Raw genomic sequence first — 23,287 nt, forward strand, 5'->3', positions numbered from 1 at the left:
AATTCAGCAACAAAAAAAAAAGTTTACACAGAGAGTTATTCACAGTGGTTTGAGAATGAGACGAGGGCCTAATATTTCCTCATTTGGATACTGGACACTGTCCCAGAACTCGAAGACGACTGTGAAAAGACTGAGTACTCAAAAGCCAACAGCCTTACTGTGATGTCCAGAAATTCACAAGTGACACACGGGGTGTTCTCCCAGCAGTGAACGTATACAGTACTAAAGCATAAAGACAAAATGACTTTATTCACTTGTTTAGCTCTCAGAGAATTAATTATGGTGTGGCGGACCACTGCTAAATGCCGGTACTGTATGACTGAGGAACAAGAAAGGAGCGATTAGTTCTGTACCGAATGACCAGAGCAATTAAGAACAGGGATAAGCATTCATTAAAATTGTCTCTATATTATTTAGTGCTCGGACACTCTAATCAAATGTTAAGCACGGATTTTCCCGAAGACCATGTGTGTGCGCATGACATTAATTCAACGCCTGTCAAATGTATTTTATATAGCGTTCCTCGTAAATCCCTGATGTGTTAATTAATCTTACATATTTTTATCAATCCGATATTTATCATATCCGCATTTATATGTTAAGAATACACCCAGGAAGAAAGCAGAGGCTGTTTCAAAACATATCTGTTCTTACCTACAATACTGTTCTTTAATGCATTAAAAGGTGAACATTATTAAAATGTAATTTGCGGAACAAGATTACACCAAGCGTTCTCGTTCAGAACAGACGTTTGCTTCTGAGACTTTCAACAGTAAAAATAGTACATTAATTCGGCACATAGCCATCAAATATACGACCTTAGCATTTAAACATTTTAATAAAATCAGAAATTGAAAAGAGATGTCCTACACAACCCGCAGTGTGAGTTGGATGGCCGACCGATCCGCTGGCACTGTACTAGCGGGAAGCGTTTTCCGCTAAGCAAGCCAGTCACAAGTGACAGATCCGAAGTTCAAGAGAATTTCTGCACTGGGTTTTTAAATTAAATGGAAAAAAAGCATATTGTAATACATAGACGTACATATAGTAGGTATATATCAGAACTAGTCTAGACTGGTGCAGGACTATAATGTCCAAAAAAAGAGGTGGTCAAAATAGGTTGGTCTCTCTATATATAATGGGATATCTCTACAATAAACGTTTGTTTAAAATTCTGATGTTAGAACATTTCAGTAGCTAATAAAACGGAATTCTAGAACTACCTACTAAATATAGCTACATACAATACATACTTTTAAGATTCTTACTTTGGTTTACGTTACCGGTGTTCTGGAAATAGAATATCACAAGGACAAAAGACCCCAAACACGTAGCCAAAACCATCCGGCAGATCTTCGGTTTTCTCATCCTGAGCTTCCTTTGGGCTGCAGAGCTTAGTTCCTGACAGGTAGCTCATGCGAAATGTTTGGGTGTGCTTTATTACTCCTGCGGAGATGACAAGTTTGAGGGGACCTCTCTGCCTGCAGGTCATCTTCTTAAAAACTCCATGATCCGGACCACAACGAGTCCGTTTACCCCGGCCGGCCGCACTCGTATAAAAAAAAAAGAAAAAACTTTGCACAAGACAAAACCACCATCCGATATTCACATGTATGGCTCCCACGGTCTTTTAAACGCGGCTTTAACTACAGCATACAGTATATTCCTCTGCCTTTGCACGAAGACGCTAAAGTTAGAGCACCTTTTCCCGTTAACTCTAAACTTCCCCGAACATGGCAGTGCTACAGAAGCTCCCATCAGCCTACAGTGAGCTCTAAAGTTGCCACCCCCTTTTCAATGAGTTACTAACTAGTAGTCAATGAACGTACGTGGTTACTCAATAGTACTGCAAGCAGTCTTGAACAGTGCATTTCACCAGTGCAATGCAAACTTGTTTTATGTTACAGCACATTTATGCAATCTTAATTTTTATGCACAAAAGGCTTAATCTTTAAATATCACTAGCGATGCCATATTTCACATAAAGCACAAAACGATGGCAGTCCAATTAGATTGTAAAACGAATTGAAATGGTATTTATACTCTTCTTGTTGCAAAAACTGCACAAAGAAGTATTTACTCCGAGTCTCTTAATTTTTAAATGACCGAAAAGAGCTTTTATACGACATCAACTTTAACGTGTTGATTGAATTTGCTAAAATAACGATGTCTACATACATCGTTGAATTACGTCTACATATGTGTTTTATTTTTTTTATTTTCCGAGTTGAAGATCCCCCTAGTGGATAAAACGTGTAAATAAAGGTATATTTTCATCTAGAACCCGTTGTCGTGCGCTTGTACTGTACATACATGTACAGTATATGGCCTTATTAGATTAGTCCTTTTAATGTCACACTTCTAAAAATTACTTGAGATTTCTCCCTTTTGTATTTACGCACAATTATTATAAAAAAACATTAGAACTGAAGACAGTGCCAATTCAATCGCTACTTTTCATATAACGTAGGAAGACTAGAATGTAACAAGCATTCAAATAAAAGACGCTCCACTCTGAAAAGTGTTCACTTGATGAACACATTCTTAACCCGCAAGCAGTAATATTGGTGTTCAAAAAGAAAATTATACACTGTATCCGATACTTGCATTGGAAAAAGACAGATATCTAAAACTAAACGATATCACACCACTAACCAGCAAATCAAAGGATGTAGATGTTAAATAAGCATCTTCTTGGAGTCTTTCCCAGATGTTTGCAAACAAAATTCCACACTGATTCCGCAGGAAAAGGTGAAACATACTGTGAATGTACTGTATAATACTCGACTCCACCTCCAAAGCAGTCAATAGCCGTTGTATTTGTATTAGAATTAGTATAAGAATTGTATTCGTATGACTGAAAGTAAAGATATTTGAACACTTTAGATCTATTTTTGCTGTCTTGGGAATTATCAGCGCCTATATAAATACTGTATACGCAGATATTATGGAGGCAGTCGTGGTGTTCGTCGGCCTGCGGCAATTTTTAATGCAACACGTTGAATTAATTTAATCAAAACGAATTAATATTTGCAGTTTCTAATGTGCTCCGTTTTATTTTTAATTTAGGGTTTTCACAGCGCCTCTCTATCATAAAAAAAAGGCTAACATCTAACACTGTCCTTCACCTTTAGCCTGACAAACATGACAAGATTTGTACAATTACTGGCCATTTCTATTTAACACCCAGCGGGGACGGAAGTCTCCGTCGTCCACATCACCGAACCCTGAATAATGATGGACACTTGGAGTGGCAGGGGCTACCAGATTGGAGTATTCTTTCCAAAGGGAATGATCTCTGATGTGGACATTGAAGGGTGTTATTCCTGCTGTTTCCGGAGTTGTTTTTCAGAGTTTCGATTAAACACAGTGCGAAATATTTTTTGTCTGATTTTGTTTGCCTATTTTTTTTACACAAGAATCCGTCTTCGCTCATTTAAAATTAATTTTGGCCACATTGTTATAAAGAGGATACTGACGACTGGAGAGAGCTCAGAGAAAAAAGACTGGAATAATTCCCAGTCTTAAAGGAAGATAGGTAATACAGGCAGATTAAAGGAAATTCATCTTTTTAGTCTTGAACAAAGGAGTCTATGAGGGTTTTTGGTTCCATGATACAGGATGCTCTGAGGTATTAGTAATCAGCCCAAGGGAATATAATGTAAGCAGAACAAATGGAAAGCCAGAGAAACTGCATAGAGAAAGGAAACAAAATGAACGTTTAAACAAACTACCAGCCATGTTGCTAACTTATTAGCAAATTATCTTGTTCTTACCTAATTCAATGACCTTGGGTTTTATCTGCTGTAAAAAGGGTTGATTAAATCCAAATGCTGTCATTCTATTAAAAATAATCTCATCAGTTTCCTAGCGTATATTTTATTTAGCTTTTAATACTGTTGTGAAATATAATAGCAGACTGTACACTTAAACACAGCAAACATTTAAAAGATCTAGTCTTTAAATACAGAGGCTGTAACCATAAAGCATTTATGTCACATTCAGTTTATTACCCATTTTTGAAAAAGTCGTATTGCAGGTATCTTGTATGCTGTTTCCTTTCTAGGGTAAAAAGGTGGTAATAATTTTGCTTTGCAGTAAAAGTTTTACAAATATAGCCCAAGACATTTTAATGTTTTGTAAAATGGCACCCACATTGTTACACTAGCTTTCCATACCACAGTGGTTAATGAAAGTATCCCCTTCTACAGAACACTAATCAGAAATGGCATGAAGCCTTCAAGGTCTGCAAGCTTAGATGTAACCCAGTTAGGATTTGTTTTTTTATGTTTCACAATGGGGTGCCTTTTTTGATTTTTTGAAAGTAGCATAATTGGGTTTCAGAAAAGGAACATAACAGCTCCAGACTTCAAAGGCAGCCCCCTGCCAGATGTGAGAAGCTTCTTTTGAACTCATTCCAAGACTTTACCTGTAAATTGCTCTGATTATCCATCAAAATTCCAGACAACTTTAAATGCATCACGACTCTGTCTCAATTAGGACATAAAAGGTCTGGTTGCGCATTGTAAATTGCAACCTGATTTAAAAATAACTGGCAATATTTGATAAGTTCTTCTTCTGGGCAAATGATAGAAATCGCTGTCAAATGATATGTACAATACATTAGCTGTAGACTCAGTGGTTTATGCATTCAATTCTTAGGTATTTAGTACAATCCAGTATACTGTAGATGTGAAATCCATCTCCTTTGCGAACATTTAAGAGCAAATGCTCCTAACTATTTTGGCTAAGTCATAAGAAAACCTTTGAAAATTGCTGACATCATATGTGTTTTATATCCACAGAATGACAACAGATATTCAATGTGTCATGTGGGTAACTTCCTTGTCTTTATTATCCAATTTCCAGAAAACATAAGCATCCATAGTTGTTTTTGGTTTCTAATAACAAAACTGACAATTCCCCCATTGCACTAAACCCACATTACAGTTCTTCAGAAACTGACTATGAGCTCTGGTTAAAACATTGGGATAATGCTCCATCAGTTTTCGCTATCATGCTGAATCACCAATTAAAACAACAAATCTACTCTTTAGTAGTCCATAAATGTGACCCAAATACTTACTCAGTGCCTTACTACTTAGTGCCTTGTTTGACCAACAAGTTAAACTTCTCAGCTAGTGAGTCTGAGTTCTCTAAAGTGTATCACTATACAAAATATGTATATGTTTCAAGCATTATTTTAGAGAAAGTCAGTGTACAATCAAAGTGACCAACATTTTCTCATTTGAACATGTACAGGTATCCATAAAAGAGCACAGTACTTAGAATGTATCACATACTCTCAGTATTTCACACCTTCTTCAAATGAGTGAAAGAAAAATGTGAGCAATTTAATTTTAGAAAAAGGAAACTATCTCAGTTAAAGGCATTGTGTCTATCCATCTTGACGGTCTATCAGCCTTGTCAGTTGATCAATTTAGGTGGCAAAGAGTCAATTAATGGAAACTGTCTTTATTTTCAGCTGGAGGTAATCAGAAATGTAATTTATAAGGTCCTCTGAAATACTGTATTCTAGTTCACTCTAGGTTTGGACAAGAAATAAGTAAAGGTTTATTCCATGCTGTAAAGAAACACAACGTTTCGGCTGCAGAACCTTCTTCAGGTGTCCTACGCCTACTCATCCTGACGCAGCTACCTACTTGAACTACTTCTAAAGTTATTACTAGTTTATTAAACCAAAGGTTAAAAGTTAAATTACTTTTGAAACTATTTTGAAGAGTTTTGTCATAATCAATTCTCATTTGTTTAATCTGATCATCTTTGATTGCTCTTGAATTCATCATCATGCTAAACCCGAATGAAAAAATGTTGGATACATGTAATTCAACCAAGAAGCAGAACATAACAAAAGCAATACGAACAATTCAGGAAACCCTTGTTCATTTGTTACAAGTGTGTACAGTTCTTCCCGAAACTCCTCTGTTATTGCACTTCACAAAATACACCTACAGCACATACTGTACAGTACAGTATAATCTCATCTTGTGTCCTTATATCTACTGTCTCACTGATAAGTAAAAAGAAATGCGTTGGACTGACTCCATTAGTATTTTTCACATTTTTTAATACCTGAATCTAATTCTTTCACATTGCCCAACAAATAAACATACAGTAAACGTTGTGTTTATTTAAGTCTTTTTGGCTAAGAGTACTTTTAGATGCACAGACACTTCTATTTTATTTTAAAGCTTTACCTTATTGTACTGTACTTCATATGACAAAAACCACCCTTTTTTGTAAAGTTTCTATCATGATCAACACAATTTAATTTACATGAACAGATTAAAAAACAAAAACAAATTAAGAAATAAAGGAGACATTTCATAAGCAAGACCTATAAATTGTTGACAGAACATGTTCCATCCTGCGGCTAAGCTCTTCACCTTCTGAGCACTATTTATAAAAAGTTCAGCTGAGGTTCTTTACGAAAGGCAGCTTGCCCATGTTTCTTGCCAACCTAAATCACTCTCTGAATGAATTCCCTGTGAGGCAGAAAGAAATCTCTGCTACTACAAACAATTATAATGAGAAGATATATTCTCTGGATTGTATGTCATCAACTGAATGTAAGTGAATTGCAGTTGCCTTTTAAGAAAGGGAGTGAATCAACTTAGTCAACTAAGTGTGAGACTATTTAAATGAACAGAGTAGTTTAAAGTCTGCAGAAACATACCGTAAGAATACAATTGATACCTCACAGTGAAATACATCAAAGTAGCAAAAATTGCCACAAATTACAAAACAATACTCCAAATTTTAACCAATCCACTGCAAGAAAAGCCAAATGCACGCAAACTGATTTTGACATCTGAATACCTTTCTTATCCGTTTACCATCACATTCTGTTTGGGTGGATGCACACCACTGTACAGTACGTCTCCTGTCCTCAGCAACGACCAAGGCCATCTCAACTGCAATTCTTTAACATAAACACTATGTAGTTCACATATTGCATATCAAAACAACAGTGTGAAAGGATATGCTACTATATTTGACATGTAGTAAAATGAACAACACACCTCTTGAATACCAGTGCAAGACATCCACAGAATGTCCATGATGTTCTGCAGCCTTGCTGGGCCTTATTAATCATGAATCAATTTTCTCAGCTTCCTTGGATCCCACTGGGAGTCCCTTCAACCTTATGTGCACACCTAAGCCCAGGAAAGTGTGATCATTAAAATGCAGCATTTTTTTTTCAGAAATAAATCTATTATAGTAGTTCAGTTTTCTCAATTTAATGTTATCTGCAATAATATTTCCCCTATTTATTAAGTGACCACTACACATGACATTTTTTCCTCCTGAATAGTTCTGCACCAATACGTACTGTAGTTACTCCTCATTACACCACACCTTCTAAAAACCCATTTCTCCATTATCCTAATTTGTAAAACACGTCCAAATGTTGGTTGTATGTATCAGGATAACTATAATTAAAGGGATATTAATATTATCAAAGTACTACATCTGAGCAGTTTATTTTGTACAGGACAATACTGGTATAGCTCACCTTGCACAGAATGGCTTTGAAAAAGTGTACATGTACTGTACGTACAACTGTACTTTTCTACCATGTTGGAGGACTGTCCAATGAGCTAATGTAATACAACAAAGAGAAAAGATAAGCCCACCTTTTGCTGGGGATGGGTTTACCGGACTGTGGTCTCTTGAGCATTGAACAAACATCAAAGAGATCCTCAAGTCTCTTTGTTTCTGCTGGCTTCATAGATATTGGCTGCATACAGTATATGAGGGTCTCTGTTGCAGCCTGAAGCATACATTGGCACTAAAACTGCTGAGCCTGGTTCCAGATGCAAAAAAATCAATTCCTTCTTAGACTTTTTTCAACCAATAAAGATTACACATTGAATACACAAAACTATTACTACAGCGAAATAAAGGCCAAGTGATTCTGAAGCAAATGTGAATATTTTTGCTATTTTGTAATCTTACAGCTGAACTTTTATAATAAAATTACAGTTACAGACCTAATGTTTTGAATTGACAAAGTTTTTTGTGTACAGTATGCAGACTTTAAATATCCATGATCTGTAAAAAACAAGTTTTAAATGTATACTTCACTGCTAATTAGGATATTAAAATAATAGGTTTTAAATTGAAATGGGATAATAAGGTCTCAAACCATATACTGTATATAAGAAGCTAGATTATAGGACAATATACAATGAAGCAACATAAGCAATAACTATAATGCATATCTAAAATCCTGTGCTCTATTATGAGAACTTTGAAGAACTGAAAGAACCACAGTATAAAGTACATACTATAAAATGTTATTAAAATAAAAGGTGAAAAATTAATAAAAGAAATGGAATAGAGACAGCAAAAACAAACTGATGTAGACATCTCAAATACAATTGTAATATTTTGTCAATATCAAAGCCTTTATTCTGTGTCCAATATAATCAGGCTATTCATTCAAAAATGTTAAGGGACATGCTTGAACAATTTCTACATTCCAAAGTTTACAGCTAATTGCAGCATCTATGCTCCCTTCCTTTGGATCAGTATAGCTAAATTTCCAAATGAAGCCTACACAGAGAGTGTGGTACTGGTGTGTAGTACTGTATATAGGGTTCTAAGCAATGTGACAAGAAAGAGACATATGAAATAAGTAAAAATGAAATGAATTGGTAGATGTGTGAAGAGTTTTGTATGAAAAACAATTTTGAAGGTTAATTTTCAATTTTAAGTTTCCAGGTATCCTTTAAGATGATTAAGAACCTGCTGTATTTTTAAACAGATTGCCTGATTTTCCTCCATTTTAAACATACTGGACAGTTGTGCTCCAGTTCATTCCAATCAGTGGTGAAGGGAAATCTTCCAACAATCTAGGTAATCTGTAGTACCATTCAGCACATTTCACAGGATAATTCTTTTGGTGCCTAAATGAGTCAGTTTATCCAGCACTGTAAATCTGGGTGAACAACTTTATATTTTTATCTGGCTTCAATTCCACCCAAACCAGAACTATGGGATTAACTAAATCAGTGAAAGACCTTTACAAGCTCTTTAAGAAGATGCTGGGTTAAGACCTACAAAGCTTACTTGACTGTGGTTCTTGAGGAGTGTAGCTAAGCACTAATGGTATAGGCTAACATTGAGGAGGGTGTATCCAGCAATCCCCTTAAAGAAGTATTTGTTGTGAAAAAGGAATAAAACACTACTAAATACTATCATTGGTGACCAGATCAGATGACCATGTATTTGTCAGTGGTGTCACTGATCCTATAGCCTGGAGCTGCCCTGTTGTGTCTTTTGTAGATTTACAATACTGGAGCTAATTATATCTACCACAAGAACTAGAACAATCTCAGCCAATGGGATTAATATTAAAACACACAAGGATTGGTTATAGCAGCATGTCTTGAATTTATGTCTGTACGTAGCTCGTACTTCGAAGGCCTGTCAGTTTTGTTGTTTACAGTACTTCCTAATCAATATAATCTAATCCTTGAGCATTTTCACAGATTTGCAAAAGCTGCTGCATATAGTAAATAACATTTTTCTTACTGTATATTAATAAATTGATAGTAATAATAATGAGTAGATATGGTTGTATTACTAGTTATAGTACTGCTGTAAATTAATAATAATTCCTTACACTTACAGTATATAGCACTTTTCTGAACTCTTCACTCAAAGTGCTTTACAGGTAATGGGGACAATTTAAAGATGGGGATTATTAGGAGGCCATGATTGGTAAAGGCCAATGGGAAATTTGGCCAGGATCCTGGGATAACACCCCTACTCTTTTCAAGAAACACCCTGGGATTTTTAATGACCACAAAGAGTCATTGTGTCTGTTTTCTTTTCAGCACAGAATAAACCTTTACTTTTTCCTTCGCGGCCTATGCATGCTGACGCAGCTACAGTACCTACTTTGAACTTTGTTTCTTTAAACGTTTTTTTTGTTCTCATCTCATTTGTATAGCAGAAAAAAGCACAACATTGTTTGCTAATATATCTGACTAAGAGAAAAAAAGTCTTGTTGAGCTGGTCATGCACATATACAATTGAAAAAAAATAATTATCCTGGAAATAATATTGTAATTCAAAGCAAGCATTTTGAAATAATAAAAATTAAAACCAAGTAAAGTTTATCAGAAATTAGGTGATAATGTACAGTACAGACCTGAACATCAAACCAGTTACTACAAAGTGGCACAAGAACAATGCACATACTGTATGTCCCCTGCTTGGAAAAAAAAACCTCAAAAGAGAAAGTAAGATTAAATATGGTAGATCTTGAGGAAAAGGTTTCACTAAGAGTAATATTTGTTGCAAAACTAAAATGAATGCTGGTGTGTAATCTTTGTATCATGAAAAAGAAATGTAAAATACTGTAAGCATGACGTCTGAACACAAAATCTGTAACAATCATTTTACCACTTATTAAAATCTTGTAAAAATCAGACTGAGCACAGATAAATGAGAAAGTCAGTGGTTGAAGAGTATTAAAGATACAGGTAAGTGGTTACTGTTTTATTCATAACTGGCTATTCCTTATGTGCTATGCTACAAAGGGTTGCTGTGAAACTACTGTTGCACTTTTGTGATCATCTCCTACAGGCAATAAAGCTAGAAATCCCTATAAATTAAAGTGCTCTATAAATGCAAAATATAATTTTTAATAACAAAAGTTATTTAAGTGGAAAACAATCCAGGGAGTACTATACAGTATATAGAAATTGTGTTCAAATGCAACACAAAGAGCAGACCTTTAGTAAATCAACAAAGCACTGGCATTCATAGACTAAACCAAACTTGTTTTTAGACGTGCTGGTGAAAATGTTATAGAAATGTGTATTGTGTACAGATGTGTAACATTCATCTGATGGAGCAGTAAGGGTTAAAGTTCTAATACTTTCTGTGCAATAATACACTAGGGTATAGTTATAAAAACATTGCAAAATAGAATAAAGATTGTCTACAGACTATTTTTAGATCCACTGACCCCAAAAGATTCCCTTGAGTATTATCTTATTCATCTTTAGCCTGCTGAATGAAATAATGTTTTATGCATGAGACATTTGGCACCCCGCTAGTCTAAAATACTATAGTGTAATCTTCTTTTTATGATAAATATGAGAATAATTTTAAAAACATCAAATTTTAAAAAAGAAATCAAAAGTAAAAGTGACTTTGTAATAATAAAGTGCAAGTCATTATTCTGTTTTGTTTTTCTCAACACTCCTGTTATTGTCATAATCAAAATGTTTTTTTTAAGAAAGTAATAATTAATTAAGATATAAGCAACTAAGTTCCTTATCAGTTACATCAACTTATGAAACTTACTGTACATGGGACTGTTTTATGGAATAGCTAAACTAAAGCTGTTAGGCTAACCTCCTGAAAGCCCTACTTAATTTGTTGGTCCAATTATTTTATAACAATGTTTCTGTCGAGTTCTGCGAAGAAAAAAAACTACTTTTGTAAAAGCAAGTGTGGAAGTATAAAATATTTTGCAAACTGATTTTAATTGAATGATTTTTAGATCCTTTTGCAGACACAGTTTAGACATGATGGGTTCTGGCTAAGGGTATTTATTTAAGTCTCATTCAGATCCAAAAGCTTACCTTAATTTCTTGGCTAAGATCGGGGTGTTACTTACTTCTGCATCTCACTGTTGTGCTTTCCAGCTTCCCTGAGGTCTTCTTAGAAACACGGGAGGTCTGTAATTGAACACTTAAGGTGAAATTGTATATAAATGTCAAACGTGACCATTCTAACTGCAACTATACCATATTTTTGTTGAATGTAACCAACTAGTTTACTTTTGGGTCCAGTTTAAATAGTTTAGTGTTTTACAAGTAAAAATTAATTATTGAGTATTATTTATGTGATATGAATCCCACAGTTTATGACCATTTCCTTCATGTTGTGAAAACTGGTCACAAACAGCAGTTAAACAGGCTGTTAAGATTAATTTTCACAAAGGTCTAATGGGACAAAACCCATTACCCCTTCTTCATCACACTTGCTATATTCGACTGTTTAATTATTCCTTAGTCCTTAAAGATGAAAATTTGGCTCATGTAATGTCATTATCTACATTTCTTTGAGAAAAGGGTTATATTTTATTGTTTGATGACATCAACATTTTGCGTACAAATGGTTTGTGGGGCCAGGTTTATTTTGATATTTACTGCAGTCTCAGCAAGTGCCATCTTATTGTCCAGGCACAGTTCCCATTGCTCTGTGCATTATGAATTGATTCATCACTGTACTGTGAATGGTAATTTCCCTCTGTAAAATGAGACATGAAACACAAGTGTACATGACCATGAAATCTTATACCAGCATCATATAGGAATATAAAAAACAAGTCAAGCCAAGTGTGGAGAACATGTTAGAATACACACTGTTTAATAGAATTATACTGTATGTTCAGCTCAAGCTTTACAGTGTGTTTTACCACAGGGTCCAACAGAACAATAGAACAATAACAAACATTAACAACAAGAGATACAGTAAGACGTTGTAGATTGTAGAACTACATCTAAAAAAGAAGAAATTATTCTGTACATTGTTTTTTCCAATCAGTTTCCTGAAGCAGCCGAATTTCTCAATGTTTCAGGTGGATTATTATTAGCTATAATAAATTATGAGTGGTGCTTAATGGGGAATGGTCCAAATTCGTTCACTTCCTCCCCCATTTTAACCCCAAACAAGGACACAGCAAAGGTAACGATTGATCAGTGGAGTCAAGGCATCAAAGACTACTAAGGTCAAGTTCTGACACGCACATTAAAATGTCTTTAAATCAAGTACTTAAATTAAGTGTGACTAAGTGTTTTTGTTTAGTTTTAATATATCTTAACATTTGTGATGAACTTGAGTATTTTCTTTCTAGGGCTTCTGTTTCTGAGGAGCTGATTGGACACTTCATGATTTCCTTATCTTTCTGTGAAGTGAAAAAAAATTGCTTTAAAGAGCTTGATAACACAAATGGAATTTTGTGCCCTGATGGCAGTTTTTGTCCTTAACTTATTTTCATAATTTAACTCAATGTTAACGGGAACCTATTTGGTCATGTTCTGTGTTTTCGGTGTTCGTTTTACAATGATATACTGTACCTTCCTTTAAAAGGTAATTAGCAGTAAGTGCATCTTTAGTAAATATACAGTACTTATAGAACCCACACACATGTAGGAACAATTTAGAGACAACTATTAACCTGCAAGTCAGCAGCACTAGCCATCAATCCATCTTAAATGCACAACCATGTACTGTACGGATACTGTACAGTATACGAGATTACTTGAGGGAAGGATTAGGCAAAATGCTCAGGGGGTGTCTCATTGACTCACAGCAGTTTGCAAATGTTTTGTGATTAGCATATTTTCAGTGTTTTTAACTGAGAAAGAGAACCAGACAAATATCAATTTAAAAGGGTATCAAATGACAAAAAATAATCAATGAAACCATGAAACACTGATTTGTACAGTAATATAGGTTTTACCAGCAGATGGTGCCAACAGTTCATAACTTGCCTTGCTTTAGTGCACTTTGGCACTGCATAAGTACTATTAAACATTTAATAAGCCTAAGAATTAACTGTCCTTCTAAACAGCAAAAATAAAATATTTATTAAAAAGCTTAGAAAACCCTTTCTAACAATGTCAGCTTTTGTTTTACTTCAACCATTATGTTTATTTATGCTACAATGCACTTAATAACAATTCAGCTGTGTAACAGATATGCTGAACAGGCCACTTGGCTATCATTTTGTATTCTAATGAATGCTTATGACAGGAAATGGACTTTCAAGTCAAGGGTGTCAGATATCATAAAAATGTATGTAAGGACCAGCCACTATCACTAGCTACTTTTACATACTGTATGTTTTTCTGATATCTATGTTTATGATGGAATGTTATCATATACAGTACAATTTGTACCTACAGTACAGGTATAGAATGCTTTTTGTCAAGTGTTGAAAATGCTTTTTTTTTGTACCTGTCACAATGTGACAGTGATTGCATTTTTTGACGTAGACATTTCTGAGCTGAGGAGACTGAATTATAAAATGAAATCCACAGATGAGAGAAAAAAGTAAGAATATGTTTTGCTGTAGTTGTTTTACTGTAGCTATGATCACCTTCAGTCTGAAACATGTAACATTTGTAACACATTTCACATTTATTGTATACCTGTACCTTATTAATTAAAAACATGGTACCTGATATTTGGAAGGTGATTTCTCAGTTGATGAATCATCCAGCCCTACAACATAAAGAAAATCTTTTCACACCACTTCTTTTGACTTTTGCAATAGTTTCTACAAATATAATGAAATATTTGCAAAATTTATTGCAAAAATAAATTCAAAAATTCACTTTTAAAGCTTTTTGCTCCTTTTTCCCCCAAGATTTATTCATTACATTTCTTCTTTTGTAGAAAAGTTTGCAGAAAAGCTTTCAAAACCTCCAGAAAATGTATTAATTACAAGCACAAAGCCAAGATGGTCATATTTGGACACATTTCCTGGACAGAAATAATCTTCTCCTATTCACAAACAAACTTATCAGTAATGTAAGATCACTTCATAGGATTAAAAACCACTCAAAAATAACTAATTTAGCTCCATTCGATTAGCTAATACTATAAATTGATACATTCACTTGGCTCAGTTACAGGTGTCATTGACAGTACTTATTTACCAAACTTTTCAGCTACCCGTATATACAAACCATTCTACTAGATGGAATTATATGAGGGGTTGTGAACTAAGGCAGAACATTACTGATCCAATAGCAGTGACACAACTAAAATGAAATGGACTTGGAGGCAATCTGACATTCACAATTAGTTTATATTCTGAGGGACTCCATTCAACCAGTAATTTGTACTTGGAAGCTTTTTGAGTCCCACTCTAGAAACATCTACTTTGGATGCTTTCAAATGAGAAGCGATGGCAATTGTTGATATAGCCTGTGTGACCACATGTAGATTTATTCAGGATGCCTGAATGTACAGTACATGTAAAGAATGTAAGCTGATGGAAAACCCTGCAAAGGGCTGCCTATATTGTTAGACAAAGTGTAGAAAATGAAATGTAATCTTTCAGACATTTGTATGGTGTTATTATGGATAATCTATAAGTCCGTTTATGTATTGTATTAACTAATGTCATAGCCAGATTGGTGGTTTTGGCAGTTTGACCTTTTTTTTCTAAGAAAAATTCTTCATACACTGAATTAATTACTAGGTATGGCTAATATGCTAGAGCCTTTGAAAATCTATCTTGATGCCTGATATTATACAGTAGATGCACTAAATATAGAGGATAATGGTAATCTGCGTTCTGACAAGAAAACAAAATGATCAGTGGTGCCAATGCAGGGATACCTGCCTCTGGATTGAGTTCCATGGTTCCTTTATTCTGACAGTACATTCCCGTATCCTCTAGATACATTCTGTCAGCAGGAAGTCAGCTGCAGCAACAGCCCCAGATTTACAGCCCAGCAACAATGAGCCCAGCTGAAATTAAATTATTACATTAAGGTAAACATTCAGCGTATCTTTCCATCTGTTATTTCACTAAGCAGTTAGTATGGTGTGGGACTTTTCTGTATACTTCTACAAGACAAATGAAACGCACATATATCCTCTATATTTTTAACACTTCAAAATCCCCCACAGTTAAATGACTGATGGCAAAACTGATGCAGCTCTTGTTGATATTTACACACAAGACTACCAACATCTGGCATGACAGAAGAATCGCTGTTGATGCTGTCCAACTGAACACTCCACCCTTGCACTCTTTCCAGGAGAAAACAGCTATTTATAAAACAAAGAGCTAAACCATAGATCTCTGGACCACCTGAAATCTAAGGTCTTTATTCTAGGTCTTTACCAGCTGAACCTTGAAGTCACTGCTTACATTTTTTATTTTTCACTCTTGGAACTGTGTATTACTACCTGGGTATCCATTCTGCCAGCATATAGCTTAATCACACCTGCCTTCTGCAAACTTTGTGTTTCTACCAAGGATTTTAGCACTGCATTATCAGTAACAGGATAGAATATAGGATATAAGTTAAAAAATGAAGTATCTAAGTCATGAGTAATAATAATAATACACTTTGTTTTATATAGTGCTTTAAAGGTGGCTTCTCAAAGCACTTATAATTTAATTATAATTTAATTTTATTGATGATAGATTGGGCAGATGGCTTTTACCAAATATCACACTAGGCATTTATCATAGTAATAACTCTGCCAATAGATAAGTAAAGACTGTAAATTGAGTAATATTGATTGTTTTTCATTTAACTACATTTTCCGCAGTTTAACAGTAATTAAATCTGGCATACAGATATTCATTATGAGTGATTCAGTCTCATGTAATGCAACATTAACAACTAGAAGTGCAGACTAATTTAACACTCTAGATGGTATTATGGAACATTGGTTCATAATTAGGATAATTAATATCTCGGAAGCAGATAAAGTTGTACATCTTTTTCTAAAAAATTCTCTAATTTATACTTACCTTCTTCCTTTATAGTTTTTGCACGTAATTATATCAACAGTGTTATTTTCTTGTAGGACATATACAAATGTAAGACAACAATGGGCTTTTATGATAACACACTTAGTCATCATAAAATTAATTATACTTATATCAAAAATGCCTTTGTGGGTCCTTAAATCCACATAGGAAATAATGAGGGTTAAAATATTTAAATTCTTTGAATATATAGCCCAGTATTTTTACTTTATTTAATGCACACTTCCAGCTTAGTGTAAGTTTTAAACCTCAAGAATGATATATCACAAATCAGGAAATTTAGCTTGTGGCTGTTATCGGTCTGCATGAACTGTATGATTCACAAATACATAATTTTAATGACAGTAAATGGGGAAAAAAATATCAGTCTTTGTCGCAATCACCAAGCATCCTAGTGAAGGCAGTCACACCATTAGATATAGCAACCTGATATGAAAGCTTAAGCACTGGCAGATTCCAAATTTGTATCAGCTTGCTTGTTAATTCCTGGCACATGTTCAGTAACTGATTGTGATCAACAGCATGCTTCAATAGAACCACCTGTTTGAGAATAAGAGACAAAAGAAGCTTATGAAGGGTAGTACTCTGCTCAAGAGAGCTTTTCCACAGACAAAACATTTACAAATGAGTGTGAATGCTTTTGATTATGTCTTTGAAATGAGCCTTTTAGCAATATAATATGAGATAAGCAAGGTGAAATTTGACCTCTAAAAGTAACCGACACTATTCACAGTGAATTCTGCATTTAATAACACACCCATAAAAAAGTATATTATTAAAAACAATGCTAATAAATAAAAGAATACACTTTGTTTCTGAACAGTTATTCTACAATAACAATACTGTAGTTTTTCCAGGCCATAAAGCAATGTTCACACAGATAAATAGATTAAGTGTTATTTTTTAACTGCTCTTCTTGTCTAAAGCATAGAAAGTTACCAGTGTTCAATGGGAAAGGGTCAAAGCAATTGAAATCCTAAAATTTAATATACAGTATTTAAAAAATGTACTGATATAGACAATCCTGTATGTACTGTACTTCATTAAATTACATTTTATTTTTCCAGACCTTTATAACTACAATACGCAGTTGTATCTAAACAATCCTTTTAATTCAAGATTCTTGACCTTCTATATTTGCTACATTTGTTAAAGTTTTCTTCTAATTGTTATTCCTATAGGATGAGATGAATTAGTCACCTAGTTTCAAAGTCTACCGAGGCAGGGACATCTAGGAGTAGGGGGAGGTGGAAGATGATAGAACTGTACTCTTGTGGGTATTCTTCAGATGCAGAAGCCGGCTGCCATTCATACAGTATCACGGCACAAAAGGCCTGGATCAGAAAAGCAGAACAACCTCTACATAGCGACATCTAGCTCCATCATTGCATACTGGCTTCCATCAACCAGTTGATGCTCAGCTCTGCAAAGGTGACAGTTAATCAATATCATAAAGCAGGGATGGTGTCTTTCGTGTCTCAAAACCATAATTAACATTGTAGATTTGTTGGTCTCTGAGTACTTAATGGAACTCAAGAACAGCTGTTTCTGTTTACTTTACCCCTTGATTAGATCAGTATATTACAAACAGGGCTTAAAAAGAGGCAGATTTAATTTTGGTATATTCCGTGAACGATTCTGACTACTATACCATCAACTGTATCATCTTTTTTATGACACCAAACTGAATTTTCCAAAACTATAGGCTCTCTCTTCACTGTGTAAAAAAAAAGAAAATATGTTATTTTCTGTAGGGTTTAGAAATTCAATTTCTGGCTTATAATGCTATATTTTCATTATAAATGTACCAGTTTAAACTGCTTTATCTTTTAAATTATTCCTTTTTGATAATTTTATCTTCCTTCATTTTTTAAACATTTGGCACTCAATAATTTACACTCCCAAAAACTTCAAACATAGTAAATTCCATTAGGTATTTTTGTGACATGGAAAGCATGTGTTTAAGATGCAGATGTTTCATGAACAATATAACGGTTTCAATGTTCCAAAATACCAAAAATGAGTTTGAAAATTCTACTACGAGATAAATCAGACTTTCACAATTGATTAGTATCTGAAGTGTTGAAGAAGTGTGATTGGCTACAGGATACAGTACATTACAGATACCAGACATAAATCTGGGAAGCATTTTTCTCTTGACTAGGAAGGGTCAGCAGGCTTGTATCTGCCATGAGGTGGGAGCTGAATGGGTTTTTAAAATACCTAGTTCTGACAATGTTATATCTCCAGAAGGAGTCATAGATAACTAAAACAAACAATCTGTCAAGTTCTCACAAACAACTCTCTCAAATCTATAGGTAAACAGCTGGATAACCTTGTATCAATTAAGTAGTAATACAGTTTACAATATTTGACATGTTGAATTAACAGAGAAATGTGATTGTGTATACTGTATTATGGTATATTCACAAAATTGGTTGGCTCTCTTAAACTCAGCCACAAAATTATATTAAATAAATGGTTTTGTAAGGTTTAAATGTCATTTTTCGTCTCATCTACGAGATGTACTTTATGCACAGCTTTGAAATACATTAGAATGTCATTACATTATTATTACATTATAATATATACAAACTAAATAAAATATTTGAGATAAAGAATATACGGTAAATCTTGTAAACCAACATTTATTTGTTTAACTTACCGTACACGAATTGCTGAAAGAACGGACGCTCCTACTTGAACAGCCCCAAGAATCCAGTATTTCAAACATTTGAGTTCTGCTCTTGTACTGTACAGTAGGTAGTTGAAAACAATTTTCAAAAAAATATTTAGCATGCTCTATTTTTGCAGATGCCTGAGAATAGCAATAATTTTATGACTAGTGTTGTAACAAACATATTAAACTTCAGTCTTGAGCACTACAGATAGATTAAATTATCCTGTTCACCACTGAATTTCACAGGGCATTAAATGCGTAGACTGCAGCTGACAATGTAATGATTAAGTCTTGATTCCAGCTGAGCTCGTAACTACCTAATTCAATGTTTTGTGGTCAATCTTAAAATTTTAACTTTTTTTTTGCATTTTATGTAAAAGTAGGGGGCCCTCCTTCCCTCTAGATAGAACATCAACTTCTAACCAGTGCTCCAGATTGGTACAGTAATAGGAAGCTATGTGCTGTTGCTGGTGGCATTCTACAAATTCAATGTTAAAGTCCTGACTGCTTGGTCTTAAAGATCACATGGCAGAAATGTTTATAAAAGTAGGGGTGTTACCACCAGTGTGCTGACTTAATTACACTATAAGCTTACAGAATTATGTACTACGTAAATTCCCTTTTAATTTAACTAGAAATTACATCTGCATTGTTGTGAGTCTATTGGCACACAAAGGCAGCATGGTGTCATCTAGGTAGGTGCTATAGGTGATTGAAGAAGTGGATGCCTTCCAAATTGTAAGCAGCAATGAATACTTTTGGACTAAAAGCACTACATAAATTAAAGGAATGTTTAATTATTATTAAAAAAAAAAACCTTCTGACTTCCACCTTTCAGGACCACATTTGTGCATGGCTTTTGTAAGCCTGATGGTTTATTCCAAAATTACACAACTCGTGTGCTACTGTCATCATTTCCTAAAAAAAGTGGTGAAAGCTGTTCAGGCAATAATTAGATCAAACTCGTTGCTAAGAACTCGGGAGGAAAGAAAACCTGCAGCCACAGGTGGCGTTCTGAAACACGAGTTTTCACTAGGTCTTTGTTTAATAAACAGTGGCACTGTGGCTATGGATCTGCACCTGTGGCTGGAAGGTTGCTGGTTCAAATCCCATGGCTGGCAGAGGAATCCTACCCTGTTGGGTCCCTGAGCAAGGCCCTTAACTCCAACTGCTCCAGGAGTGCTGTATAAATGGCTGACCCTGCGCTCTGACCCCAAGCTTCTCTCCCCCCCCCCCCCCCCCCATCTGTGTGCCTGTGTGTCTCATGGAGAGCAAGCTGGTGTATGTGAAAACACAAATTTCTAATGCAAGAAATTGTATATGGCCAATAAAGTGATCTTATCTTATAAAGTATAATTTTATAATTTTCTTCCCAAAGCATCTCAAAGAAGGAAGGAACCCATGAGAAATTAATACCTTGACGCTGTTGACTACTGAAATTGAATTTTTCATGACCAAAAAGCCAGGACCTGAGTTTAACATCTTGTGTAGGACTGTACCTCCTAGAGCACAATATCCCCTATCCCCATCCTGGTGTATTGATATGGAAATTCTGGTCCAGAGGGGACAGTGCCACCTAGCGGATTCCCAATATCACCTACAGCAGTAATCTTCCTTGGGAGGAAGATGGTTTCCTTGGAAGGTCAGTATCTCTTTATTAACCAAGCCCAGCCTTGCTTAGCTTCTAAGATCTAAACATATCAGGCTATAAGGTGGTGACACAGCATCCAATTAATTTCAGCAGTTATATCTTCATGCTGTTTCACTAATTCAGCAAAATAGAAGTATTCCTCCGTTTGCTTAGTGACTTTAGTATTCTATTGCGTTTTTGACCTGAACTCTTGGTCGTTGCTGTACAAAATTGTGCAGGAAACACAAAATGCATAATTTCCTGATGAAAGGACCACTTGAAAAACGAAAACGATTCATCCAGCCTACCTCCTATTATGTCTGTGCACTGCTTTGGTTGGGTGAAGGTTTTCACTACCCGAGGACCAAATTTGAGTGAATGAAATGATTTAATCATGTTCTCTTGTGATCTGGGAATATGCTGCTCCTCTTCATTTATAGCAGAATTGTGGTCTCCCATCTCTATTGTTTCATGCTGACTAAATTAAAATATTAAACGCACATCAAAAGGCAGCAAAACCAGACACCCAAGATCATTAATATTTCACACAGATCTAATATTAGCACAATGTGAATGCCTCGATAGCAAAATAATGTGATACAGTACATTTTTTTTCTAAAAAAGACAGTTTGATACACCTCTTACGGCTTGGGGAAAGAAATTAGTATATTTTGAACCAGTCCTTGCCCAAGCAGATAAATGTAAATCTTATTACCACTTAACAGTGGCAAACTGTATTCTGGATTCTTAACATAATATTCTCAAACACAAATTAAAGACTCATATCTAAAATCTGCACAACCACACAAAATATTTTTGTTTATATAAATTATATGTTTATTACTACATCAATGTCAAAATCGAATTCTGGGATTGAAGAAAAAATAACAAACCAATTCATATTTACTGATCTTCGAATAAAACTTATCACTCTTTTCAAAACACATAATAATGGAATCATTTTGGTTGACTGACCAGTGCACTGAGGTCACTCCGATTGTTGCATAAACACTATATCCGATCATTAGTGAGAGCTGACAGGGTACAACTGATGAGTTGATTTTACCTGTTGAATATCAAGTCTGTTCAAGGTTTGATTAAGTCACAACAACTGGGCTCACTGGCAGTGGGGTCAAACTCGGCTTAGCAATGAATAAAGATTGTGTAGACCACCCTGATGGATGGCAGTGAGTGTGGCACAGTCTAAGTTCCATGTCAGACCAAGCAATGGGGAGGTCTAGGCGTGTCTAATCACTACAGAACTCAGCTTGTAGTTAGACCTCATTTGCTGCCCTTCCTTATGTACAACATTACAGGAAAACAAATTCTGATGCTGCTTGGGTAACAAACGCTTTTCTTGGAAGAATATGACAGTTATGCCAAGAATGACCTTCATACTTTGTACTCAGATCCAATTAATGCATGTATGATAATCTGTGGGACACAGGATTCAAAGATCTCTGAATATGCTTATCCAGGCTCTACAAGAGGTATTGAACAGAATTCCACAGGACCGTTTCAAGAAACCCGTGTAAAGAAGGCATTATGAATTAGTGTATTGCTTGTAACTTTGGCCACAGATACTACCTCCCTTTGACTTTCATTGTTGACCCACTGTTGATCACCTTTTTTTTTTTAATGACAAATTTTAAAAAGAATGGTTTACCAATGTTGTGTCTCTTCGACAAAACGTCTTTGTACTATAAAAGCATTTTCCTAACATCTACAGTGTATGTGAGAGTTTCTGGGTTATGAGTGATTAGTGATAATGTGTTTTGTGCAGCCTTAAACCTGAGTTTGACCGAAAAGATCGGCAAATATTTCAGGATTTTTTTAAAAACGTTAAACGTACTTGAGAAACCTAACGTCTAAAAAACTATATATGAACTATAGTACTGTCCAGAGAAAGCAATTATATTTTTAGAAAAAAAAATGTACACTGATATCATCCTTCACTATAACAGGAAAAAAAAGAGGAAAAAAGAAATTGACTCATTTTAAGTTGCACTTTTTCCAAATTAATACAATATTTTTTACCATGATAACGTCTAGATCAAAACTGCAAGAAGAGTAAACATATGAGCAAACTCTCTGTATTGCATGGTTAATACAACGGAAGGCCAACCATTTTGATTAAAGTATTAACTAAATCTATTTTAAATTTTCAAAAGGTCAGGTTAATATTAACTTATTCGGTACTTAACTGTACCTGATACCGGCTAAAGGCAGATCAGGAAAACCTGAAAGGGAAACGTACAGTACTGGTTGCTAAGCAACACCTACAGGTACGTTTAATAATAATAATTGCTTACACTTAACATAGCGCTTTTCTGGACACTCCACTCAAAGCGCTTTACAGGTAATGGGGACTCCCCTCTGCCACCACCAATTTACTTTTCCTGGAAGA

At 34.9% G+C, this 23,287-nt stretch overlaps 1 protein-coding gene and 1 long non-coding RNA gene across 2 annotated transcripts in view; both read right to left on the bottom strand.

Moving 5' to 3' along the window:
- chst13 (carbohydrate (chondroitin 4) sulfotransferase 13) overlaps window positions 1–1,749 on the bottom strand; it is a 41,938-nt gene extending 40,189 nt beyond the window's left edge. The window contains exon 1 of the mRNA XM_088917462.1: window positions 1,269–1,749. Coding sequence (XP_088773588.1) covers window positions 1,269–1,368 — 100 coding nt within the window. The 5' untranslated portion in view covers window positions 1,369–1,749. The remainder of the gene's footprint in view (window positions 1–1,268) is intronic.
- Window positions 1,750–12,833: 11,084 nt separating this feature from the next.
- On the bottom strand, window positions 12,834–17,085 carry LOC148835380 (uncharacterized). Its single transcript, XR_016091040.1, has 4 exons — window positions 16,997–17,085; window positions 15,407–15,534; window positions 14,234–14,277; window positions 12,834–12,955 (listed from the first exon to the last, which is right to left on the bottom strand). It is a non-coding gene; the product is annotated as an uncharacterized LOC148835380 (long non-coding RNA).
- Window positions 17,086–23,287: the final 6,202 nt, after the last annotated feature.

Source organism: Atractosteus spatula, chromosome 5, assembly GCF_055471065.1.
Source record: "Atractosteus spatula isolate fAtrSpa1 chromosome 5, fAtrSpa1.hap1, whole genome shotgun sequence".
Lineage (NCBI taxonomy): Eukaryota > Metazoa > Chordata > Actinopteri > Semionotiformes > Lepisosteidae > Atractosteus > Atractosteus spatula.